The sequence below is a fragment of the Euprymna scolopes genome, chromosome 33 (assembly GCF_053919585.1).
Source record: "Euprymna scolopes isolate OS-2025 chromosome 33, ASM5391958v1, whole genome shotgun sequence".
NCBI lineage: Eukaryota > Metazoa > Mollusca > Cephalopoda > Sepiida > Sepiolidae > Euprymna > Euprymna scolopes.
The window spans coordinates 12,325,926-12,353,690 of record NC_136514.1 but is presented as its reverse complement, the minus strand read 5'-3'; the positions used below and the strand labels follow the sequence as shown (position 1 = coordinate 12,353,690).

General features: G+C 31.8%; 1 protein-coding gene across 1 annotated transcript in view; it reads left to right on the top strand.

Moving 5' to 3' along the window:
• LOC145258141 (dual 3',5'-cyclic-AMP and -GMP phosphodiesterase 11A-like) overlaps positions 1–27,765 on the top strand; it is a 1,328,815-nt gene that overhangs the window by 265,306 nt on the left and 1,035,744 nt on the right. Inside the window, exon 2 of the mRNA XM_080115926.1 lies at positions 20,597–21,474. Coding sequence (XP_079972052.1) covers positions 20,662–21,474 — 813 coding nt within the window. The 5' untranslated portion in view covers positions 20,597–20,661. The remainder of the gene's footprint in view (positions 1–20,596; positions 21,475–27,765) is intronic.

Sequence of the window (27,765 nt, the reverse complement as noted above, 5' to 3'; positions counted from 1 at the left end):
ATGAACCAGTAGTTATTACGTTACGCATGCATATTCGTAATTCCGTCGTTCGACCTTCGCCTGGCACATTCCATTTTTTTTAATGTTCAAAATTTTGCACCGATTTCCCCTGCAAAAATCCAAATATAAAGTTTCGCATGGGTTTTAATACCCTATATATTAATTTTCATGTATGAGATAAAAAAACTGACAGGGGAGTTAGGTAGACAAATTTTTTAAACAAAAATAAAGACGCATATATAGATATATCTGGAAATAGGTTTGGGTTTACTCTAACCTTTTTGCGCAAACATTACGCAAATATAAATCATGTAGAATATCTGCATGAATATAATTACAAGTAATAGTTAACTAAAGATGATCATCCCATAAGAAAACCGAGAAAAACTATTAGGGAATTAATTAAAATTAATGTTTAAAAGAATATGAAAATTAGCAAGATCTTATGCAGATGAATGCAGTTTCACGATCTATACATAACAAAGTTGTATTTTCTTTTCAGATAAATAGAAAAAAGGCTTGACTTTTTTTTTTCTTTCTTGCTATTCGGGACAAAATCAAAGTGTAGATCCTAGAGGTGGGGGTAGAAGACGACACAGATACCGTACTGATCAATTTTGGCTAGACAATAGCTTTTGATAGGGTCGATCATCGCTTCCTGGAATTTGTCTTAGAGGCCGCCGCTTTTAAACCAGACTTCGGCGATGTATCGCCAGCCCACGACTGTCGTACAAGTCAAAGGAAGGCGTTCGAAACCCTTTGTTATCTCTCGGTCGGTTCGTCAGGGTTCTCGGCTGTCGCCCCTGCTTTACGTCCTGGTGTTAGAAGCTGAGACTTGAAGAGGAAAATTCGGCCCTGCGCGGAATAGCTCTGCATGGCGGCCTGGCCGCCAGAGTATTCGCGTTCATCGATGACGTCGTAGTCTTTGTGTCGAGCTTGCGCGACATCGAGATCGTGTCAGAGGCGCTCGCTCGGTATAAAAGAATCACAGGAGCCAAGATAAACCGCAGCAACTCGGTCGAACTGTGGTTGGGCGTCTGGAGCGGTAACGCAAACCTCCCGGCACCCTTCATCTGGAAACCTACCTTTAAGGGTAGAGCTAGGTGTACACCGCGTACGTATTCCTTCTCATCCTTTACTGACTGGCCGTACTTCCTCTGCCTGCACAACATCTAAAAGCTCTTGTCAAACATTTGTCCTCGCTTCTCTTGGACGAGGGAAAACACTGAGTGCACAAACAGGTCCTTCCTTAGCGACTACTTTCAAGAAGATCAACCGTGGCACTTTACGGTTACTGTTGCCTTTCCTGACCTCATTCCTGCCCCTCTATCGAGAGTCGTCGCACGCCGCGGAAAGCATCTACCTTCTTAAAAGAGTGGCGAGTCGCGCTAAAACGTCTACCAAGGTCCAGCGACCTTGAGACTACTACCCGTAGGGAACTCCACAGTGTGGGGTGACCGCCGACGACTCGCTATCGGTACGTTTGGGTTGACAGCGGAGTGATATCTGCTCTATGTGGAGTTGGGCGCCTGGTTCAAGTCATCTGAACAATTTAGAGTTTTCTCTGACCTGGCGATTGATCCGAAATGCATTTTCTCTCAACAAAGTAGTTCCAGTGTTTTAGAGTCGTCTGCTTGTCCCCGTTGCGAAACAACGACAGCAGAAACGACTGATCACGCTTTCTTCAATTTCCGCGAACTCCGCCGATACTGGCCGTATGTCAGCGAGGGTGCTACTAATCACTTTTGTACTTTTTTTCCCCTGCCATCAACACAAATGAATTATTGTAATATCATTATTGTTATCTTGTTTGCTTTTACACGTCATTAAAGATGTTTTAAACGATAGGGTTCTTAGAAGGACGCAACTCAGTACGAATGGGTATATGCGGTATTATGGTGAAAGAGGATGCTTGCTAAGATAACCTTTTGTTGTATTCTGATATAACAACAGCCAACAAATTCTCCCCCTTTTGAGTTGGCCTTGTGCCTAATTTTTTTAATGTTTGTGTTTTAACCCGAATAAAAGATGTGATACCTCAAAGTATAGTATCTGTTCTGATGCTACACTATACTGAGACAATTATTATTTCTTTTGTCCTTACGAGAATGCGCCTTTGGCACTTATTTGGAAGAAGCTGGCTTTCCCCAACATTAAAAAACGACCTTGTGTCACATTTTACTCTCGTGGGGAAGCGAATAAATACTAATAGAAAAAAGAAAAAAGATTTTTAATATGAATACCAATACACAAAGGAAAACAAACTTAAGGAATATTTATAAACATATTTTAATGCTTTCCGTTATTTTGTGCTTGAGAAATATTCGATTACGGCATGTATAGTTTATATACAAATTCATATAAGTAGTTATCGCCTCAAATTTCGTTTTAATTTCGGTTCGCTGAAATTGTTTCAAGTAAAGAGCATTACAAACTATTTCAAAACAAAAAAAAAACATGAACTGAACTTTTATTGACTATGGAAAAATTTATTTCTTGTATATTTTTTCGGGTAGTCGTTTGTTGGCTTTTCTGCTAAACACTCTTACTAAATAATATCGACGAAATATCGAAAAACAAAGAAACAAAAAGAGTTTTGAAAAATAATGAAGCTTTACTTACTTTAGTAAAATTACCCGAAACAGCAAAATGGGATATTAAAAAAGTGAACACGTAATTACTTTAGTTTTTTAAAGCAAAGAATCGATATAAATATGATGAAGAAGAAAATGGCGCTATTTTCAACAGAACAGCTTCGTTTCAGTTTTACAGTATTGAACGGTGTAGTATTGGACCGTCGCATTCAGGGTTGTACTATTGTAATGTAAAGAACACACAGAAAGGGTTGTAATCAACTGAATTCCTTCTAGTACACTAACAAAAAAGCTTAAATAGATATATAAATAAAAATAAAAAGGTTGTGTAAATGTTTTTTAAAGAGACACGTAATCACGTGAGCAGGAGTTATCCTTCTTTTGACAGGATAACAAGTACGGCTCTTATTTTTTATTATTTATCTATTTATCTATTTTCTAAAGAGTGCCACATGCAAGTGGAGAAGGAAAATAACAGAGTTATGCAAAATTTGTGTCGAGAATTGTTTAAAATTTCGACTTTTTTTACTTTCACTTTAATAAGAATGTGAATTTATGAAGTGAATTTATTCGACACAATATGATTCAACTCAAAAAAATAAATAAAAGCTAACGCGAATTAAGTTTAAAGTTAAAGTGTTATTGTGGACCCTCATCCCTTTTAAAAAACCTTGTTAAACTTTGTGATATATTTACATTTTATGGAGGTCAGGCGCGAACGAACATCCAATGATTTTAGTATACCATATTTCTTCAAAGAGAAACATGATTATCAAAGTATACTTACGCAAATAGATATGAAAAATCTTTGTTAAAGTTTGTGTCATATTTCCATGGAGTACAGGCGCTAACGCAGACCCCACAATTTAATTATACCATCCCTATTTAAGTTGAAACATACTTATCAGAGTATTCTTATGTACATCTATATCAAAAACCCTTGTAAACGTTTTTTGTTTTCATTTTTTATTTCCATACTTTGGGGACCAAGCGCGAACGCAGACCCCACAATTTCAATGAACCACTGTTCTGCCAGATCAAACATACCCATTCCTGATCGTCGATACATCTTCTATCATTATATGCAATCAGTTTTTTTTTAAATAGTCAACCATATAGGAGCCTATTCGTGACCAGACACACGCACAGACGTTCAGCTTTATATTATAATATATATATATATATATATATATATATATATATATATATATATATATATATATATTAATATGAAAATATTTACATGGTCGCAACATTAGACATGTTAATGTTTTGGACAAATGGTTGTTTAAAACCAGATGTCCTCCTCAGGGGACTTTATAAATGGTTGCTTTTTACAGAAGACAGCGGCCCGCAAAACTTTTCTTAGCACTTGTAAGTCGACTAAACCTGCGACTTCTATACATGCGCGAATACACATTTAAACGTTTAAAAGTTTTTGAGGCTGTGTCTCTTTTGTGGAAAGTCACATGACGTTGACTTCTGGTCTTAACTGAATCCGAAACATTAGCGTGTCCAATGTCGCGACATTGTCAATTTCTTCATGTGAATAAAAATCTCTTGTTCTTCTTTGATTGACCACTCTTTTTAACATCGTTAAATTCATGAGTTATCACTTTTGAATACCCTTCACCTTATATATATATATATATATATATATATATATATATATATATATATATATATATATATATAATAAATTATGTAGAATATTTTAGGCTACATTCTTGGGGTATGTCTTCACGTTAATTACTTCAGGATCTCCCACTAGAACAGAACATAAACAGTTCTGTATATCTTACTTACCATGAAAATATATTTAATAATAATACTAAGCACTATATTATAATATATATGTAAATACATGTAATTTTTCTATGTGCATATATATATATATATATATATATATATGTATATATATATATATATATATATATATATATATATATATATACAGGGGTTGGACAACATAAGAGAAACACGTAACTTTTTGGACATCAACGTCTGAACCTGTTTTTAACAATCAAATCCTGACATATTTTAATGCTTTTTTGTTTATTATTTATGTCATATAGCATGCTTAATTAAAGTAAGTTTCTTTTACAGATATTTAAGTATATCAAAATCTTTTCCTATAAAAATGGCAAACCTTACGGACTTCCAAGGGGGCCAAATTGTTGGAGCTCGTATGGTAGGTGCTAGTGTGACAAAAACGGCGCGAATGCTTAGCGTTTCAAGAGGCACTGTCTCGAAAGCTATGCCTGCTTTTAAAAGAGAAAAAATACTGTCCTAAAAAAAAGCACGGTTCTGGTTGAAAGATACAGATGTCTGAAAGAGTCTGTCGGACTTTTAAACGGATTGTTACAGAAAATCGCAAAACCTCAGCTTTTAAAATCACCGCAGAGCTCAATAAACATTTACAGGACCCAGGTTCCTTTAAAAAATGTTCGTAGAGAGATGAACAAATCTGGAAACAAATTTACGGAAGAGCTGCAATCAGAAAACCTCTGCTCTCAAAGACAAATGTGTCAAAGCGATAAGAGTTGTGCAAAAACCTCAAAAATTGGTCTCTCGAACGGTGGAAAAATGATTGTCTCTTATGAATTATCGTTTTCCCTGTTTCCGAACATTGGCCGAGTATACGTTTGGAGACAGCGGAAAGATCATTTTATCCAGAACGCATTATCCTAACTGTTAAGCATGGCGAGGCTTATGTGATGATTTGAGGTGCTATTTCATGGGAATCCACTGGACCAATGATTACTTTTCATGGAAGAATTAACAGTCGGGACTATTTAGGAATTTTGGGTGACCAAGTTTATCCTATAGTTCAAGAACTCTTTCCGGAAGGGAAACACTATCTTTCAAGATGATAATACCCCAATCTATGCAGGTAGACTTATTAAAAATTGTAACAAAGAATATTCCTATGCAGTTGAGCATCTGATTTGTCCACCACAACCCCCAGATCTCAACGTTATTTAACATTTGTGGTCGATTTTAGAGATTCAAGTTAGAAATTTCCGCCACTATCTTCTCTAAAAGAACTGGAATATGTTTTAGCTGAAGAATAGGGTAAAATACCTGTGGAAACAAATCACAATTTGTAAGAATGAATACCTTGGAGAACTGAGGCTGTAATTGCCGCTAAACGTGGACCTACACCATATTAAAATATATGTTGTTGATTTTAAGGTGTTTCTTAATTTTTGCCCAACCCCTGTATATATATATATATATATATATATATATATATATATATATATATATATATATATATATATATATAATACTGAAATAGAGTAAAAATACAGGTTGTACAATATTGTAAATATAAATTCCAAATCCATATTAGTATCAACGTTTATAAAACAATTCCCATGCAGTAAATATAAATCAATGTGTTAATAAGTACAATTCTTAAATACTCGTATAAATTTTGATAACAACATTTCGTCTGATGAGATGATCCATTAATCGAAAGGCCATGGGTTATGGAAAATACTTTAACAATTATCTGTACTCCTTTGTAAAATAATAAATTTTGTTGTTATTATACATAATTTTACTTAAATGTTCCATTTACACATGCACATAGTCTGGGAAGTGTCTTAAAAATATTTAATACTTTATATTTATAAAAGTGTCCTTCGTCGGAACAATTGTCAGTAAGTCAGTTAATGCCCCGTACCGCTGAATAGTTTTACTTACATGACAAAACAATAGTACCAATGTTATTAGAGAGATCATCAGTTCTTTGCCATGAAACACTTTCTCTGGGATATATGCATTAATTATATATATATATATATATATATATATATATATATATATATATATATATATATATATGTGTGTGTGTGTGCGTGTGTGTGTATTTGTGTGTGTATTTGTGTGTGTTTGTGTGTGTACATATTATATATCTATGTGCTTGTTCTCTCGATAACCAAACCATTAGCTCCCCTTCTTCTCCCACTAGGAACCCCACAGTCACAATGGCCAAATCGATGGACTCTAATGCCCACAGAATTACTCTTTGATCTTCCGCATTGCACGTTGCCTTCTACGCTCTTCCAAACTTTTTCGTCTAATGTATTCAGTTTTCTGATGCAATTTACGCGCCATTCATGGCCGTTTCTGTCAATTTTCTGCTGTTTTGATGGAAACATTTCATCGCTCCGGGTTATCTTTCTGTTCATCTCATTGATGTAAGAAAGTTATGGACGACCCAGAGGACGCGATATATTTTCTTTTCAGCTGACCAAAGAAGAGTTTCTTTGTGAATCGTCAAGGTGGTCTATATATCTCAATCTCACTTGAATCTCAAATTAGAAATATCTCTCTGCAATAGTTATTGCAATTCATAAGGGAATCGCACTCCGGGAGATTGTTTCCCGATTGAATACACATATTATATAAAACACATACAAACATACTACCGATATATATGCATATATATATATATATATATATATATATATATGTATATATATATATATATAAGTTAGAAAATCATTTCATCCAAGGCATGAAAATTGTTAAACAAAATGTTTTTACTATAGGCTTTAAAAATAAAGGTACAAGATTCAATTTGAAATTTATTTATCTTTAAAAATAAAGGTACAAGATCCAATTTGAAATTTATTTATCTTCAAAGTGCACTTTTATAACTTTTACAAAGTAAGGTATAAAAATTTAATTTAAATTGAATCTAAAAATTACCTTGGATTTATTTAATGTAATGTACATTCTGTTGCACTATTAAAAATCATTGGGCATTTTATATCTATATCTTTAATTGCTACATGAAAGACAATGTTTTTAAATTGCAACAAAATGTACGTTACATAAAATAAATCCAAGGTAATTTTTTTTATTCAATTTATGTTTTTATACCTTACTTTGTAAAATTCATAAAAGTGCACTTTGAAGGTAAATAAATTTCAACTTGAATCTTGTACCTTTATTTTTAAAGCCTATAGTAAAAGCAGTTTGTTTAACAATTTTCATGCCTTGGATGAAATGCTTTTCTAACTTGTATCTTATCTTTTTAAGATTATATTTTAAAACTCTCCTTCTCTCTATTTCAGTTTGTATTTCTCCTCACTCCACAACTCATTTTTGCAACCCCATTTTTGCAACCCCATTTTTGTATTATTACATCTGAATATTCTCTCTGCTTCAGTTTGTATTTCTCCTCACACCACAACTCATTTTGAAACCCTCTCTTTGTATTATTACAGGTCTGAATATTCTCTCTGTTTCAGTTTCTATTTCTCCTCACACCACAACGCATTTTAGCAACCCCCTTTCTAATACAGGTCTGAATAATGAGAAAATCTGAATTTTTTTAAACAAAAACTTTAAAATAACTTTTTTAGACTAAATTTTTTAAAAATTTCTTTCAGAATAGAAAATCTTTAAAATTTAATAAGGAACATATTTCATATAAGTTTCATTAACAAATATTCAGTACCTATAGAGAAAAATAGAGATGAAAATTTCAAAAGGATTGTATAACTGGTTACGTTCAATAGTAGTCCTCGCCAGCGAAAGTCTTTGTTATTGTTATTCTATTATTATTATTTAAAACATTCTGTGTCCTGCTCTTTCGCGCGAGGACTAATACATATATATACATGACTACTTCATGTAATCACATACATTTATATATGAAAATGTAATTTTATGCGAAAATTTTTAGTATGTACATTAACAGTGCTCAATACATAGAGCTAGATAAGTTATAAAATATATATGACAATTAAGCAACACAGAATATTCCGCGTTCCATTCTCGTGAGAAATCGTCAGGCTTATGTATATGCATATATATTTTTATAACTTACTATATACATATATATATATGTGTGTGTGTGTGTGTGTGTGTGTGTGTGTGCGTGCGTAAATAAGCAAGCCGCCTGGCGTTTCTCGGCCGTACAATACGCTTAATATTCTATAGTACTTACGCAGATTTCGTATCGGTTATTCTAGAACCAATTTTCTATTGATTATTTTACACAATGTAGTAATAACTGTAAAGATTGTTGAAAAATTAGTTGGGAACCATCAGAAAAAAATCGAAACGAAAACATTTACGCTCCAATCTTTGTCGTTACCGGTCTGCAATCGAACTAGGGATAGCTTTGCCGCACTGAAAATATGTAATACCTTGCAACAACGTGTGTGTATATATATATATATATATATATATATATATATATATATATATATATATATGTGTGTGTGTGTGTGTGTGTATGTATGTTTGTATGTATGTGATACCTTGCAACAATGTATATGTATGTATCAATGCATTTATCTACCTATCTATCTATCTATCTATCTATCTATATATTGCCTATCTGCCTATCAATACGTATACATATATATATATATATATATATATATATATATATATGTATGTATAGTTTGACAGCAAGTCATTGTTTATGCATGTCTGATTAAATTATCTTATAAATAACTAACTAAATAAATACGTAAAATATATAATAAAATAAAACAAATAAGAAAATCAATAGTAAAAATAAGTCACCCTATACATCTTGCACCTACCTATATAACCAATATAATTAAAATAAAATTACACCCCAGCCTCGATAAAGAACAGCAACAATACAACCACTCCTGAGGATGATCAGAAATATCGATGGAAAGCACTCGAGAATATGGCTGAAGAACAACCACTCGGCGCCATAGTATATAACCTACCAGTCAAAACAAGAAAGATCACTCGTCGAAACGAATATATATATATATTTATATATATATATATATATATATATATATATATATGTATATATATATATACATATATATAATATAATATAAATATATATATACATATATATATATGCATATATATATATATAATATAATATAAAGCTGAATGTCTGTGTGTATGTGTCTGGTCACGAATAGGCTCCTATATGGTTGACTATTAAAAAAAAAACTGATTACATATAATGATAGAAGATGTATCGAGACACAGGAATGGGTATGTTTGATCTGGCAGTACAGTGGTTCATTAAAATCGTGGGGTCTGCGTTGGCGCCTGGTCCACAAAGTATAGAAATAAAAAATTGAAACATTATAAAAAAAAAACGTTTAAAAGTGTTTTTGAAATAGATATACACGGAAATACTTTGATAAGTATGTTTTAACTTAAATAGGGTTGGTATAATAAAATTGTGGGGTCTGCGTTCGGGCTTGGCGTCCATAGAATGGAAATAGGCACAAACTTTAATAAAGACTTTTCATAACTATCTGCGTAAATATACTTTGATAATTATTATACAGTTTGGAGAAATACTGTATAATAAAAATTATGGGGTGTTCGTTCGCGCCTGACCTCCATAGAATGGAAATATGTCACAAAGTTTAACAAGTTTTTTTTTTAATATAGATCCAAAGAATATTGCGAAAAGTGTTTCGGTATGAACAGGTATGGTATAATAAATGATGGGGTTTATCTATTTTATTTTTACTTTCATCATAAAGTACCGGGTACATTTGCTAGTATATATATATATATATATATATATATATATATATATACTAGCAAATATATATATATATACATATATATATAAGTATATATATACTAGAAAAAAAATATATATGCATATATATATATATATATGTATATATATTATATAGTGATTTTGAAAATATATATGGCAATTAAGCCAGACAGATTTGTCCGCGTTTAATTACCGTAGTGATTCGTCAAGCTATTGCATGAAATTGCTGTGACTTCCTGTGTTTGTATATACACGTGGTACTGTGTTTGCTAGTTATCCAATCAAGACTTTACTTGCTTATACACCCATTTATTGTAAACAATAAGTGCGTGCACACTTGTATTTTGTAGTTGTAGCGAGCTTAATTTCTTTTCTCCTTGATAAACACTATATTTTTAGTTATGACAACCATAACATTCATATTTAATCACTCTATTATCCAACATTTCTTATACTTTTTGATATTTTTATCAGTTTTATGGTTTTCGAAAATTCATTTTGTTGCAAAACCCGATGAGCGCCATATTTGTTTAATTGCAAAGCCCGATATATCCGTGACACATTTAGACGCCGAGAAAACACAAGCATAGCGTCTAAACAAAAACAGAAATATTGAGTTTCAGGTTTATTTATTAAAATTATAAACGAATTACAATTTACAAAAAGCTCATTTACAATGATTTTAACGTTAAAAATATTTGGTCATAAAATGCAAATTCGATTGATTAAATTCAATAAAAAAGGATGCATGTAAAAATATAAAGAATTAGTTTTAGTTGGTCCAAATATTGTGTTACCACTTTGAAAAATGTAGATAACTAGAAATAATAAAACTCTTAAAGGTAATAAACATCATACTACTACTACTACTACTACTACTACTACTACTACTACTACTACTACTAATAATAATAATAATAATACGAAAATAAGGACTACACGTTTTTAGACATACTTCACATGGATTTACAGAAATCTGCATATATTGATACACGTAAGAATAAATAAATTAATATTGATAAATATTTTAAATATTGTGTTGAAATTTGGAAAAAATATACATAATAACATAATAATACTGCAATTATCATAACGTGTTTAGTAAAAAGGGCAGCCATAGTTTGAAATATACAACTTTTTAGACACAGACATTTATTTTACAAATTGATTTTCAAAATACTACATTTTCCGTGTAACTTCTGTCATTTTTAAAATGAAACGATTTCAATTTGAGTTTAAATAAATAAATTAAATTAAAATAAACATTTAAACATTGCGTTAAAGTTTACTATTTTAACAATGGTTGATGATTACTAAAAAAAAAATAATAATATTAAACTAGCAGGATGTGTGGAAATTCCACAGGAGACTCATTCATATGTAATAATATTGATGTTGACATTCTGTAGATGTTCAGGGTAAATGGGGACACCCTGATATTATTGTAGCGTTTTTGTTAAAACAGCAAAGGTATTTATCTAAGCTAGTACGAACGCCCGGTCGTAAACGACGCTAAAATATAATATTTTAATTCTTGCAGATTTCCTATCTATCATTATAGAGTTAATATTCTACCAATTTTTATATATTATAAAGTTGCGATTTCCAAAAAAAAAAAAAAAATAAATAAATATATATATAATATATGTATTATATATATATATATATATATATATATATATATATATATATATATATATATATATATATATATATATAATATGACGTGGGTTCATCAGTTTGAATCAAAACCGAACCCAAACTTATGAATATATATATATATATATATATATATATATATATATGTATATATATATATATATAGTTTTTTGTTTCGGTTTCGATTATAATATATATATATTATATATATATATATATATATATATATATATATATATATATATATATATATATACTTCGGAATAGTTTTATAACTATTTGCTAATATTTTCACTCCTCTGATGAGATGGTAGACATCGAAACCCTATAGGTTAAGGAGATAAACTTTCTAAAACATTCTTTGTCTTGCTAAGAATAATAAACATTCTTTGATATGAAACTCAACCACTTCATTTCATTTCAATGAGAGTTTTTTTAAATTCATTGAATTACAATTTAATATATATATATATATATATATATATAAACATATATATATAAATATATATCGAAACCGAATCCCAAACTTATGAATACATATTATATATATATATATATATATATATATATATATATATATATATATATATAGTTTTGGTTTCTGTTTTCTGATATATATAATAATATTATATATTATATATATACATATTATATATATAAATATATATAATTATATATATATATATATATATGTATATAAATATATATATATATATATAATATATATATGTATATATAAATATTATATATATAAATATATATATATATATATATATAAATATAAATAAATATATATATATAATATATATATACATATATTATTATATTTAGATATATTTATATATATAATATATATATATATTTATATATATATATTTATAATATAATTTATATATATTATATATAATGTTTATATATATGTATATATAAAATATATATATATATATATATATATATATATATATATATATATATTATATATATATATATATATAATCGAAAGCTTATGAAGAATTCTTCATAAAATTATTTATAAAATATAGATTACTTAGGTGCCATCAGCTATAATCGAAATCGAAACCAAAAATATAAAAAAATTCTTAGTAAATTTATTTATAAAAAAAATGAGCGCCATCAGCTATAATCTAAACTTAAGCAGAGTATGAAGAATTCTTGGTTAAATGATTTATTACAAGAAATGGGAGTACATAACAATTAAACGACCAGGATGTAAGCATAATGACAGAAAATAACACACACGTACTAATATAGGGATTGTAATTTTTGTATAACTTGCACTTAATTTCGAAAGTAAAATTTATATTGTTTATGCTAAAAAATACGAATATCCTATCTCTAACTTGGTAGGTTGAATACGCGTTTTATAAAAGAGAAAATATGGTGGAATTAAAATATTTTTTTACGTGTTTTGTGGCATTTGGAATTACCAAAATTATGTCTACTATTCCGTCAACGAGCTGGACTCATAAATGTTTATTAACTGAGGATAAGGGTTAAAGAGTGTACAGTAGAAATTGGACAATATAGTAATCGTTAGTAATGGAGATTCGATAAATGTGTTAACTTATATGAAACGATTCATCAAAAACTTGTTTACGTTAGACTTGAAGACAATCATATTTTAGTCAGCTGGAAAGTAGGAAAACGGAAGATAATTCCACAGGCGTGCAGTTCTAAGAAATAAGCTTTGTTCATGGAATCTACGTTTAGGTTTAGGCACAGATAAAGAGTGGGGGAAATTAATGATAGTTATTTCTGCTAGACGGGTGTTTCTTGTGAAAGTCTGGCGTGGGGGGACTATAGATTGGAGCTCAGCCGAGCACTTTCCATGAAAATAACGATAAAGCAGGGACAAACTCGCAACAGCTCTTCTATGAGAAAGAGGTTGCAGGGAAGAGAACAGGGCATCCCGTACGAGGCTACGAAGTCTACTTTGAGCTCTCTCAAGGCAGGACAAGTCCTTTCTAGCAGCTCCTATCTAGATGTGGCAACAGTACTTCATCTTTGGACATACCTGGCTCTTATATAGATAGAGAATTGCATCAGCAGTAAGATATCTACTGGATCGATAGAAAGATCCCACCATTTTTCCAGCGGGTAGGCAACGGATTTAATGTATGATTTCATCAAAAGCAATTCCTTTGATTTTATATTTTAACGAGCATTTCAGCCCGGCGTTGTCCGGGTGTTTGGAGGTGTATGCTGAGCAGAAACAACAAAAAAGGGTTAATTTTTTAAACTTTGACTCCTATTATGACCCCTTAAAATTTATTGTTTAGGAGTCCAATCAATTTATTAAGTTAGATACGTGTCTATAAAACCTATATCTAAAATTTCAAGTGTGTGGACCCCAAATTGCTGGAGGAGTTTAGTAGAGTTCTAAAAGGTTAAATCGTTGAACTTTGACTCTTTCACTGCGAAATTTCTGGCCGAAAACCGATCACATCGATTTTCCCGAATCTCAGTACACTGTATATCAAATTTCGAGTCTGTAGACCAAACATTGACAGAGTTATTGAGTAGGGAAATGTACACAGACAGACAGATACACAGACACACAGACACGTTCACTTTTATAGATATATAGATATAGTTTCGAATAAAAAAAATCAATGATTATGATTGCAACGAAGAACTTGCTCTTTCCTGAGTGGCGAAGCAAGGAAATATCAGCAAAGAGAATGATCAGAGTGAAAAAATGAAGATAGCAGGACATTCTTGTCAGCTGTTATTTATTTTCACACACAAAAACACATTCAAAATTTCTCGCACTGTAAACAAACTTCCAAAGATCTTTAAAAAATTCGAGTTTTGTATTCTTTGTTTTGTTTAAAGCAAGAACAGGAGCAAATATTCTAGAATCTTATAAAATTTAATCAAGTAAAACACCTCCATGATAAAGCTAATAACGAAGATGCCCAGAAGATGTCACAATAGATTATAGTTTATTAACTAAAAATCATAAAAGCAGGATACAAGTTTGCAAAGCTACCTTTTGTTGAGTTTAGATTAATGCACTTTTTGTTTATAAATTTTAAGTACAATTTTTTTGTAAACTTTTCCTCTTTGACTCATCTTATTATACTGAGAAAAATAATGAAACTAGCAGGCCGCCCGACGTTGCCTAGTTGTCAGATACGATATATAATATAATAATATATAATATTAAATATAATAAGTATAATATTTTAATTCATACAGACTACGTACTTATTATTATAGAGCCAATTTTCTATCGATTATTACATAATACTTAATATATAGTACTGATATAAAAAAAATGAATTGGGTACCATCAGCTAGAATCGAAACCAAAGCTACATCAACCTAAAGGCATAGATTTGTGCATGCAACCAGGTTTAGTCCATGATTTCTGCCTAGTTTAACTGCTTTATATTAAATTTGAACACTTTACCAGCAATTTTTGCCCTCTTAAAACCATATCGAATGTATTTTGCAGGTTCAACTATATATCAAATTTCGGAAAGGAGTTTGGCAAAGACTTTTCACACCCACACCACCACCACCACCACCACCAACAACAACAACAACAAAGTTATATATATATATGTGTGTGTGTGTGCGTGTGTGTGTGTGTGTGTGTGTGTGTTAGAACTTTTGCATTTTAGATTATACGCACTTCTGCAGAATGAGAAACTGTGCATGGATAGAATGCAGCGTAATAATACAATGAACCCAATAATCTAAGAAGAACCTATAAAAATGAATAATTAATTAATCGACGCTCAGTTTTAAACGAATATGCAAATTAGTTAACCTTCATGTAGTTGATTGCATATACATGATTGACTATATTAAAAAGGTCGTCTTCATAACTTTAAAATAGAAAACTTAGGCTTTCATATCAAATGTAAGAGTGAGAAAAAAAACTCAACTTTATATTTAGATTGTACTGTTTTAATTAATTATATGTAAACTTAAACATATTTAAAAAAATAAATATAAAACAACAATGTTTTAAATTTCAAATTTAGTGACCTTTTATTCTATATAGATTTAACGTAAACAATAATTTATCTTTTTTTATATTTTTAATCTCTTTATATGTAATAGTTTGGTTTACCATTATTTTACCCCTTTGTGACAGAATTTACTGAGATACAATGTAGTGGGTTGAGCAGCGAGATATCTGATCACATTACACTAGAAATTTTCATGTCAATACAGAAAGGGTAAATGAGAGCCAGGAGAGGATTCCAAGATCTATCAGTTCGAGAGAAGAAACTATTCGAGTAGATTGTTACCGGCATCTAAGCATCTCTACAGAGTAGGGGGTGGATTTCGCAGCGTGTCGGGTTAGTCGGGCGTATTTACGTCGGTGGAGGGGCACAAGTGCGTTGAGTTCGCCAGAGCACAATCTATTAAAGTACTTGCAAAATAGGAAGCGTTATGAAACATTTCGACGATGGCACAGATATTAGTGCTTGCTATTCTAGCGAGACCTATTAGGTTGGTGACTTTTTTATTCCCTCTAAGAGCGAGAGACTAGTGGCAGAATCACCAACCCAGATCTGCTCCAACACCCCATGCATAGACAAATCATTGCTTTGTAGAGGTATAAGATACTCTCAAGTGAGAGTAACCTTGCACATTAGAAAGGCGCCACTTTCTTTGCAGCAGCCTTGGCAATGACTTCAATGTCCTAGTTCTAATTCATGTTCCATGTGTATGTTAAGCCTGGAAGATTAAACAAAGAACTTTTAGTTAGTATATCGTTAACCATCACATAATAGATCGTTAACCATCACATAATAGATCGCTAACCATCACAATCAGTGATTGAGAACATTTCTTGTAATTAACGAAAAAAGCTCAGTTTTGTCAGAATTGAATACTCCAGTATCAGCCCCATTGCACTAGAGATTGGAGGTCTTCCTCTAAGATTTTTGCCAGTTCCTTAGACATTTGTTCATCCGTTAATTTTTCCCTCAAGTCTATTATAGAGCGTGATGTCATCAGCAAGTATATCCATGCCGAAGACAATTTTATCAGGGAGATCATTTATTGATATCAGGAATAATAAAGGTCAGAGGATCGACATCGTGGCACACCTGCATTTATATAATAGACAGCCTGGGCTTTTCTCTCATTTTTATTATATCTTACAATGTAGTCACAACCTGTCAAAACGCAAAGGTCACTTGAGGATAGGGGTTAAGGGTTTTATTATATTAAGTACTAGCGGGGGAACCCGGCGTTGACGGTTGTTTGGAGGTGTGTATGTGTAAGCGGGGGGTGGTGGTAAAGTAAAGAATAAGCGAAGTAATAACATTGTTTAAATATAAAAATAAAAATAAAAACGATGTTAAACTTCTTTAAAAAATCGGCAAAACCAAAACTACAACAAAAAAACACAGCGGAAAAACAAAAAGCATATATCAGGGGGAAAATGACAGACGTGTTCGGAAAAAAAGCAAAAAACATAGCGAAAAGCGAACAAAAATGGCATAAATAACCCTTCAATTCGGTTAACTCCGTGGTGCGTTTCACCCAGTCCATTTCAGTTTTTTTAATCAACTACAAAACGAAATAAAGCGAAAAAAATGGCATAAATAACCCTTCGATTCGGTTAACTCCATGGTGCATTTCACCCAGTAGAATTAAAATCCCATTCCAGTTTTTTTAAGCAACTACGAAGTAAAGAAAACCCAAACCAGTGTTCCTTCGTAACTGTCTCTTGTGGACGATCCCGCAAGGGTGTTAAGTGGTGGCGGTGGAAGGAGGAATTTATTAGAGAGAAAAGGTTTTACCACTTCCAATGATCTTTACCGATTTTGGCAGTGAACTCTCAGCAGATAGAATATAGGAATCTACGATTATCGAAGACGTGGATAGGTAATAGGCCTATAACACCCCTCAGATATTGTGCTGCAGTTTGTGCGTATTACATTTGCATAAAATGTCTTAATTATTAATCCTATTAAGGTCAAAATTAGAGGGGAAAATGAGTTCATTATATATATATATATATATATATAGGAAGGGATTAATCGCCTACTAACTAAACATTTCTTACTACATTACACACTATTTAACAATGTATATTTCTATTTTTTTTATTATATTTTCAATAAACAAAATTGAATTATTAATTTGAAATGAAATTAATTATGCGGAAATACTAAATATAGCTAATTAATTTTAATTGTTGAATTCCGAGTGAAAACCTGCGTGTCTGTTTTCCAAACCAGTAATATTTTTACTTTTTAATACTTCTACTCATTGTGATTATCACCTCACTCACTATCCTCGGTACCTCGCTGATAACAATTATTATTATTCTAATCGTTATTTTTAAGTGTTGGCAAAAATAGGATTAGTCGTATTGTGTCTGACTATAAACACATGCCTTTACATAGGGCTGGTATTCGAAACGCTGAGCTTTAAGAGGCGATCAGCATGATGATAAATCCTATGCAACGTTTTACATATTATGAAAAGAGAGGGAAGATTGCTCGTAAAGACCTTACAAATGACCTAAGTATTAATAATTGTACGAACTTTACAAAAGAGGTAATAGCGTCAGTTATTCTATTATTCATTGTTTATTAAAAAAATAATTAATTTGCAATTTGGACACTCAGCAATTGACATTATCATCAGAGAGATAGTAATTTAACAAAAGAGCAAAAATAAATGAAATAAGATTCCTTCATTTTGCATCAAAGACGTGCACAAAAATATACAATATTGTGAAAAACGTAGGGGGAAGACACAGTAACTGTTAGTTTAATTTATTTAAATTTAGTCGAAGATCTACAAAAAAAAAGAATTAAGGGCTCCCTTTCCTAGAGCTTAACACTTGCTATCTATATGAGATACATAGATATTCGAATATTCCATTTAATCTCTTTTACCTCTGAAATGTTGAGTTAAGAATATAAATTTTCCTCTTCCTAATTGAGCAGATAAATATATTATTTTCTATTTATTGCAATCTCCTAATTGATGCAACGACAATAATTAATCTTTTCTGGGTTCTGGATAGGACATTAAACTATACCCGATGGTGAGGCCTCAAGCGTGCGGGTTTTGGTGAATATAGAGCCACCCCTTAATTACCATTGCTCTCAGGTTCACTCTGACCCAGAGTGGTAGTAACTGTTAGAGTCTCAACTATGTGTTAAACAAAAACCGACTTGAAAAAATATTATATTAAAAAATATTTCTCAAAAATCACTGGATTCGGCATTAGGTAACCTTAAAAGGGTTGATATGCCGTAAAACAAAAACGACCAAGCAACCAATCATCTAGCTTGATTAAGTATCACGCTAAGTGCTGTTTGTATAGACGATACAACTTGCAATAGGTGCACTATTCATCGTATAAGCCACTGTGTGTATCCATACCGAAGAGATCTATTTTGAACAGCGAATATTATGTTATTTTTAATATTTAGTCAATATTTTGCTTGCACTGTTGAGGACAAGTTCGTCAGTTGATATCAGCTCATCTCGATCTCACAGTTCTCGTGACCTGGTTAAACCCATGCCCTGGCGTACACTGTGTCAAACCCGAAACTGTCGTCAATCATCACACACACAAGACTGTCCACACACCACGCCTAACCATTAGAAAACAGTCACAAAACCCATCGCTACTTCTATAATCAATTCCAAGGTATCTTTTTCTGTCCTTTGTCTTCAAATAATTCTGCACACATTACTTAACAATCCCACCTTAGGTTACGTTTGTTTTCCTTAGTAACTAAATCTGATCGAGTGTTTTTCCACCAACCTTATTTTTATACCTTTGTTCTACTAGTAAACAATTTTTTTTCTTTTTCTCTTTTACTTCCTAAGACTCTGAGGAACTCGGCAGTATTGCATAAGGTATCATTTTTTATAAGAATAATAACATATACTTCATACCTTTCTTTCTTCACTGTTATCCTCCGTGATGAAACATGAAATGACCACACCATAACCAATTGTGACCTCTGTTTTTTTGAAACCACAGAACAACACTTGATATTTTTAAAATATAAATTTATTTCAGTTGTCTCAAGTGGTCTTCACTAGAAGTCTGCATTACACGTCTACATTCTTATTCTTCGCAGACTCGCTCCCTGGCTTGAACTACGTCTATTCACTTGCGTGACTAAACTCCGACTTTATATTCCTGACCTCCTGACATCAATTTCGTTTCGTCATCATTAAAAAAGCACACGTATCCATAACGTGTGCCCTTTCCACGTCTGCCTGCCCAAGGTTATTTTGTTTATTTAACCTTGCTAATTTGTGTAAACATCTTCAGCTAAAACCTATTGCTACACTTTATTTTATAAACAATAAATAACTCCCAATATAAATCATTTTAAGAATATCATTGAATAGATAGATAAATAAATAGATCGATAATGACTAATTAACTTTTAACACTGTTAATTATCCAACACTATTCTCAATGCAATTCTTCCAGGAATTCAATGAGGCATCTCTACTTTTGATACACTTCCATGACAGGGGTTGATTTATTAAGTTTTTTACTGTCAATATCTACAATAAAAAGATGAAACTATTAGGTCATATATATATATATATATATATATATATATAAGTTTAGTCATTATAACAATGCTATTGATATCCTCTCTAATGCATTCGTGTGGAATAAAATTGGAGAGCATTAGTTTTGGAATTTACCTCATATGATTGTATTTAAGTTAGGATCAGTTGAATAAGCCTTAGTATTTATATCGCCATCTTTATTAATTATTAAACTTTATTTTTTCTTGTTTTTTTTATCTCTTTTCAGACCTCAGTTGTGCAGACTCGTCCCTGTAGCCGACAAAGTTAATTTTCTGATTTATTCTGTTAACAATGAATCGGCTTCACCCCACATTGAATTCTTGCAGCGTCGAGGACTGGTTGGACTCGAACCCGGAAACAGCCAACGATTACTTTCTTCGGAAAGCAGAATTGACTCTCATTAACAAGTGGTTAACCAGCCATGGATTCCATCCGTTGCAAGATTACATTTCAGGGCGAAAGGGGTCTCTGGGACAAGAAAGCATCACTCCGACCTCTCCAAACGATAATAAATACAGCGACCAGAACTTCTTCCCCGACTCTAAACATCACCGATCGAATTCGAAGAAACACCTTCGTCAAGACTTCGCCAAGTCGAAGCTCCGAAACATGTTCCGCACGTATTGTCCTTCGACTTGTAACACAGAAGCCCGACGAAACAGTCTAAAAGAGTTGAGGCAGTTCCGTTCCTTGCCGCCGACCTCGTTGAATATGCTCGGCATGTTGATCCAGTCGAAGATCCGGCTGCCGCGCTATCCGAGCAAGGACATCGACATGAAAAGAGAGCTGTTCCATATGAACGAGCGTGAGTTCTTCTTGGAGATTGTCAAGGAGATTTCCAATGATTTGAATCTGGCCAGCTTGAGTGCAAAGATAATCGCCAACATTAGCATCCTGGTGGATGGTGACAAGGGATCCCTTTTTCTCGTCGATAGGTCTATTAAAGAGAAACCTATTTTGGTGTCGAAGATATTTGATGTTCACTCTGGAACCAACCTGTTGCCTTCGACAACCGATGAGGCCATCACGGCACACTGGGGCAAAGGGATTATTGGATACGTAGCAGAGACAGGGGAAACAGTTAACATCGGCGACGCCAGTGAGGTCAGTCTTAAATTATTTTCTTTTTACTTGTGAAAACCATGCTTACGTGTGGGTCTAAAGCAATTGCGATTAATATGGTTCGAATCAGATGGTGATTTTCAACTTTCCACGTTATTGTACACTGGATATTTCTATTCCATCACATTGAAATTCCATTAAGTAATATCCAACCAACGTAAAATAGAAAATATACATTTGATTGTAGTCGGATTCTGGGCCGTTTGTAATGCATTACGAAGTGTTTACGCCAAGGCGACTTGAGGTCGTCAGCTCCACTTCTTAACTGTCTATTCCATATTTTATTTTGCGATTTTCATTTGCTTATTTATTTATTTTTTATTTGATTATTCAAAAGAAAGAAAAAATGACCGAGAGAAAAATGAATAAAAAAGGGTGTTAAAATTTAGTGTTATTATAATATTAGAAGTAGTAGTAGTGTTGTTGGTGTTGGTGGTAGTAGTAGTTTTTTGCGGTATTAGTATTTACTCTACTACCCCGCTATATGACCATGTACAACCGTATCTAAACTCGATAACCTGTGTGAATTCAAAGTTTCTTGTATTGTATTTAATTATAAAAAGATACGCTGTTTTTATTTATTCATTTAATGAAAAGTGTGTCACTAATATTTATTTTGACTTTTTGTTTTTTGTGTCATTTTAGCCTAAACTGTTTTTCACATATTTTTGCCATCTTTGTAACAGTTTTAGTCTTTATTTTTTTAACGAGCTTATAGAAGATGCTATTAAAAAATAATCCTTGTTTTTTTTATATGTTTCTTTGTAAGTTATTGAACGCAGATTTAAATAATTATTGCTTTTCAATCAAGTGGATTATTATTGACACAACTTGCTTGGGCAGGGCATTAAAATAGGAGGCATTAAAATAGGAGGCATTAAAATAGGCTCCGTTCGTTCAGTTTCTGTATCATGAATAAAGAAGTGTATTTGGAGTATAATAAGAATCCTTTTTGACGGTTTTAAAGTATAAAGCGTAGAAAGCACGACCATGAGAGTATTTGGCAAAGAGATAGCTTGTAGAAGCATGACATTTAGTGGAGGGGGAAGGTGTTAACGAGCCCTGTTTCTGTTTCTAAGGCAAACGAATATGTTCGTTTGAGCAAACGTTTTAGCTATATTCTGAGTGGGAAGTGGGGGCAGGAAAAAGGTCACTAAAGGGTAAAATAGAAACATATGCTTTTGTGAGAAAATAATTGCAAAATGATGATTATCTACTTCAATTTAATATTCAACCGTTGAAAAGGTGGCGCCGTCGCGTGTAGAAAAAAGTTATCGTAGGCGGATTCTTCTCAAACGAAACTAGCAATGTCCTTTCAATAATTTAATATCTCCTGCTCAAAGATTCCAACTTTAGGACTAAACTACGGCATATATGCAAGCATAAGAAGAAAAAAACAGTCTAAAATATAATGGATGATTTTTTTTTTAGGAAATAACATTGTTTAGGAATTTCTGATTTCAAATATTACAACTTGTTACAGATAATATATTCTCTTTAGTAAACATATATTCTATTTAGATATTCGAATTTTCTCTCCTAATTTTCGGATTTTGTAATGATGTGGCAATACCCATATTTTCTTTTAAAGTTAATAAGTGCGTTTTCTGCTGATGAATTAAAGGCGAAATAAATCCAAGAATGGACATAATAATTACATGAATGATTCTGCACCATGAAATAAGTGCTGTTAAGCCTTATATATATATATATGTATATATATATATATATATATATATATATATATATATATATATATATATATATATATATATGATGTACTCTCCCGTAGATTCCAACGTGTGAGCTGCCGCCACAACAATTAAGTTGTTCAGAAATCCACACGAATGATATGTTTATAGTGTTGAAGACTTTGTGTAGAAACACACACACTTTTTGGCATTACTGTTAATCTTTGTCAGTGCAGACGACTGCCAAAGGACAAAGTAAGAAGTAGACAGCAGGTTATTACATCACAGTTTGCTACGAAGACTGGGGGTGGACAAGAGAGAGAAAGAGAGAGAAAATATACCATAAGTTATATATATATATATATATATATATATATATATATATATATATGTCAGCCCTTTAAGAAACGTGTTTCTTATCGTTGAGCACATTCAGTTGTAATAAAGTCGGTCAACTTAGCTCAGATGCTTAACTCATCATATAATGATTAGATCAGTCTAACTGACGTTAAAAATATTTTTTTAAAATGTTTGATTTAAAATGTATCTCTCGCGGTTGTCGGTAGCCGAATTGTTCGGGTCCTTGCTAATAGAGCCAGACATGACTTCTGTTGCCAGGGTTCGGATCTCCCGACTGTCGTCAATCGTGACACCCTGTACTGATGATTTCCGAAAGGAGGAAACACTAGTGTGTGTAGGTATTTAATTATTATAGTATATATATATATATATATATATATATATATATATATATATATATATATATATATATATATATATATATATAAGCCTGACGAATCCTAGCATATAGGAAACGCGGAATATTCTGTGTTACTTAATCACCATATATTTTTATAACTTATTATATATATATATATATATATATATACATATATATATATATATATAGATATAGATATATATATACTAGCAGAAGTACCCGTCGTTGACCGGGTTCAAAAATAGCCTACAGAAAATGACTCTGATTGACAAAAGTATGATAGGTTATGAAAAAGAGGGGGTTGTAAAGAGATAGGTTTTGATACTCAAAAATGTTACCCTAAGCAAAATATTATGAAAGTAAAAATAATTTTCGCGAAAATATATTTTTTTATATCAACTTTGTTTCCATTCGTAATCAGGAGTGACCGATAAAATGATGTTTCCTTATAAAGAGAAAATGTTATATATATATATATATATATATATATATATATATATATATAATATAAATATAGAAGAAATAAATGTTACCATAGTACATAAAAGTTACTTTTATGGTAGAAAAGTTCATTGGTTTGTATTTTAAAGTAGTTTCTAAAAAAAAAAAAAAATCTTTTTATTCACGAACCGGTTTACAAAAATAAAAATGGCATCGACTTCGAAATGGAGAGCCCCGTTTTCAATTTGAAAGAGGCGGTCCTGAGCATTCTGTGTTAACAATTTAAGAGAGTTCCGTCAATGTCAGGAATATTTTAAACATATTTTAATGCTTTCCGTTATTTTGTGTTTGAGGAATAGTCGATTATCGCATGTGTAGTTTATATAAAAATTCATTTTAGTAGTTATCGCCTCAAATTTTGTTTTAATTTCGGTTCGCTGAAATTGTTTCCAGTAAAGAGCATTACAAACTATTTCAAAACAATAAAAAAACATGAACTGAACTTTTATTGACTATGGTAACATTTATTTCTTGTATATTTATTTTTCGGATAGTCGTTTGTTGGATTTTCTGATAAACATTCTTACTAAATAATGTCGACGAAATATCGAAAAACAAAGAAACAAAAAGAGTTTTGAAAAATAATGAAGCTTTACTTACTTTAGTAAAATAATCCGAAACAGCAAAATGAGATATTAAAAAAGTAAACACGTAATTACTTTAGTTTTTTTAAATCAAATAATCGATATAAATATGAATAAGAAGAAAATGGTGCCCTTTTCAAGCATAACAGCTTCGTTTCAGTTTTACAGTATTGAACGGTGTAGTATTGCGCCATCAGATTCAGGGTTGCACTATTGTAATGTAAAGAACACTCAGAAAGGGCTGTAATCAACTGAATTCCTTCTAGTACACTGACAAAAAATCTTAAACATATATATAAATAACAATAAAAAGGTTGTATAAATGCCTTTAAAAGACACGTAATCACGTGAGCAGGATTTTTTCCTTCTTTTGACAGGATAACAAGTAACGTTCTTATTTTTTATTATTTATCTATTTATCTATTCTCGAAAGAGTGCCACGTGCATGGGGAGAAGGATAAAAACAGATATGCAAAATTTGTGTCGAGAATTGTCTAAAGTTCCCACTGTTTCTTTTTTGGCTTTCACTTAAATAAGAACGTGAATTCATGAGGTGAATTTATTCGACACAATATGATTCAACTCAAAAAAATAAATAAAAGTTAACGTGAATTAAGATTAAAGTTAAGGTGTTATTATGGACCCTCATCCCTTTTAAAAAGCCTTGTTAAACTTTGTGATATATTTACATTCTATGGAGGTCAGACGCGAACGAACACCCAATAATTTTATTATACCATATTTCTTCAAACTGAAACATAATTATCAAAGTATACTTACGCAAATAGATATGAAATGTGTTTTTAAAGTTTGTGCCATATTTCCATGGAGTACAGGCGCGAACGTAGACCCCACAATTTTATTATGCCATCCCTATTTAAGTTGAAACATACTTATCAAAGTATTCTTATGTACATCTATATCAAAAATCCTTGTAAACGGTATTTTTTGCATTTTTTACTTCCATACTTTGGGGGCCAGGCGTGAACGTAGACCCCACAATTTTTATGAACCACCGTTCTGCCAGATCAAACATACCCATTCCTGATCCTCGATACATCTTTTATCATTATATGTAATCAGTTTTTTTAAATAGTCAACCATATAGGAGCCTATTCGTGACCAGGCACACACACATACACACACAGACGTTCATCTTTATATTATATATATATATATATATATATATATATATATATATATATATATATATATATATGTATATTCGCTTTGTTGTTATATTTAACAAAGATTGAGCTTCTGAGTTAAAAGGATTGGTATACACAAAGTGTGTATATAATTAAAAAAACATATTTACAAACAAAAAACAAAAATTATATACAAGAAGCGACAAAAAGAAAAGAGAGTTTGGGCGGCTGGGAAGAACTGCTTTTACATTGTAAAAATACATAACTACTGATAAATATAATATACGATGTAGAGTTAGAAATTGCTGAAGTTCTGAGATACGTGAATGCGGTAGATTATGTAATTTAGAGAAAGAAGATACTTGCTCACTCATTGCTGCCAGAAATATCCTTCGTTAAAAAGCATTTCGATCGTAATATGAAACCATCTCCAACGTCCTTTGGCCACTTGGGATTATGTGAGCAGTTTTTCTGCGAATTTGTACATTTTTAGCATCTCAGTATCTCTCGCACAATGAAATATTATATTATATGCGCATACTAGCAGACTCCCAGGTTTTGCCTGGGAAATCTTTACTTTCATTTTTGCCCCGTATAGATGACGTCAATGTGACATCATCTGCTTAATTTGTGCACAAACAAACAGAAAGTAATACAGATTTATTATAATATATTTATTATAATAGATTTAAATTCGTCTGTTTGTTCATAATGACGTAATATATATATATATATATATATATATATATATATATATATATATATTTAAATAAAATACTAGGCGGAAGTTTCTCGAGAGCTCTTTCGGCTATCATCTCGTCAGGAGTAAATCGATAGCAATCTAAATAATATTGTAACAAAAATAAAGAGTTCTACTGGTGAACCCACTAATGGAAGCAAACATATCTTCAATTTTTCAAAAACTGTCCTTACAGAAATTGAAAATAGAGTTTTGTCTAGGGGTTTAGATTTTTGTATTCCCTCTACGAGTTTAAATAAAGAGAGAACACTTTCTGCCTTTGAAGTTTTATTCTCTCAACTTAGACATAATGTGCCTAATTCCCCAGAAAACATTGTTGGGATGAAATCTAATTTAGTTGCCTTAGCTCACCGATATGGTAACATTCCTGTCGATCATAGCGACTTTGTCTGGAACATAACGCAATTTAAGACTATGAAAGCGTTAAAATCTAATACCGATATTTATATGTGCAAACCAGACAAAGGTGCAGGAGTGGTGATTTTGGATAAATCGGACTACGTTGAGAAAATGGCAGTTATTCTCAATGATGGTTCGAAATTCCGTAAACTCGGCTCTGTCGAGTTGACGGATAATACTTGCAAGAACGAGGCTAAAATGCAGAGACGTCTACTTGCATTATTTAAAAAGAAGGTTTTTTGCAAGGATGTCTATGACAGGATCAGGCCCTCTGGGTCACAACGTCCCAGAATGTATGGTCTCCCCAAAATTCACAAGCAAGGTGTTCCACTGAGACCCATTTTATCAATGGTTGGTTCAGCACAACATTCTTTGGCTCAGTGGCTTGTGGAAATTCTGCAACCTGTTCGTGAGTTATACACCACGCATTGTATCCCAGATTCTTCTCGGTTCGTTGATTGTGTACGTG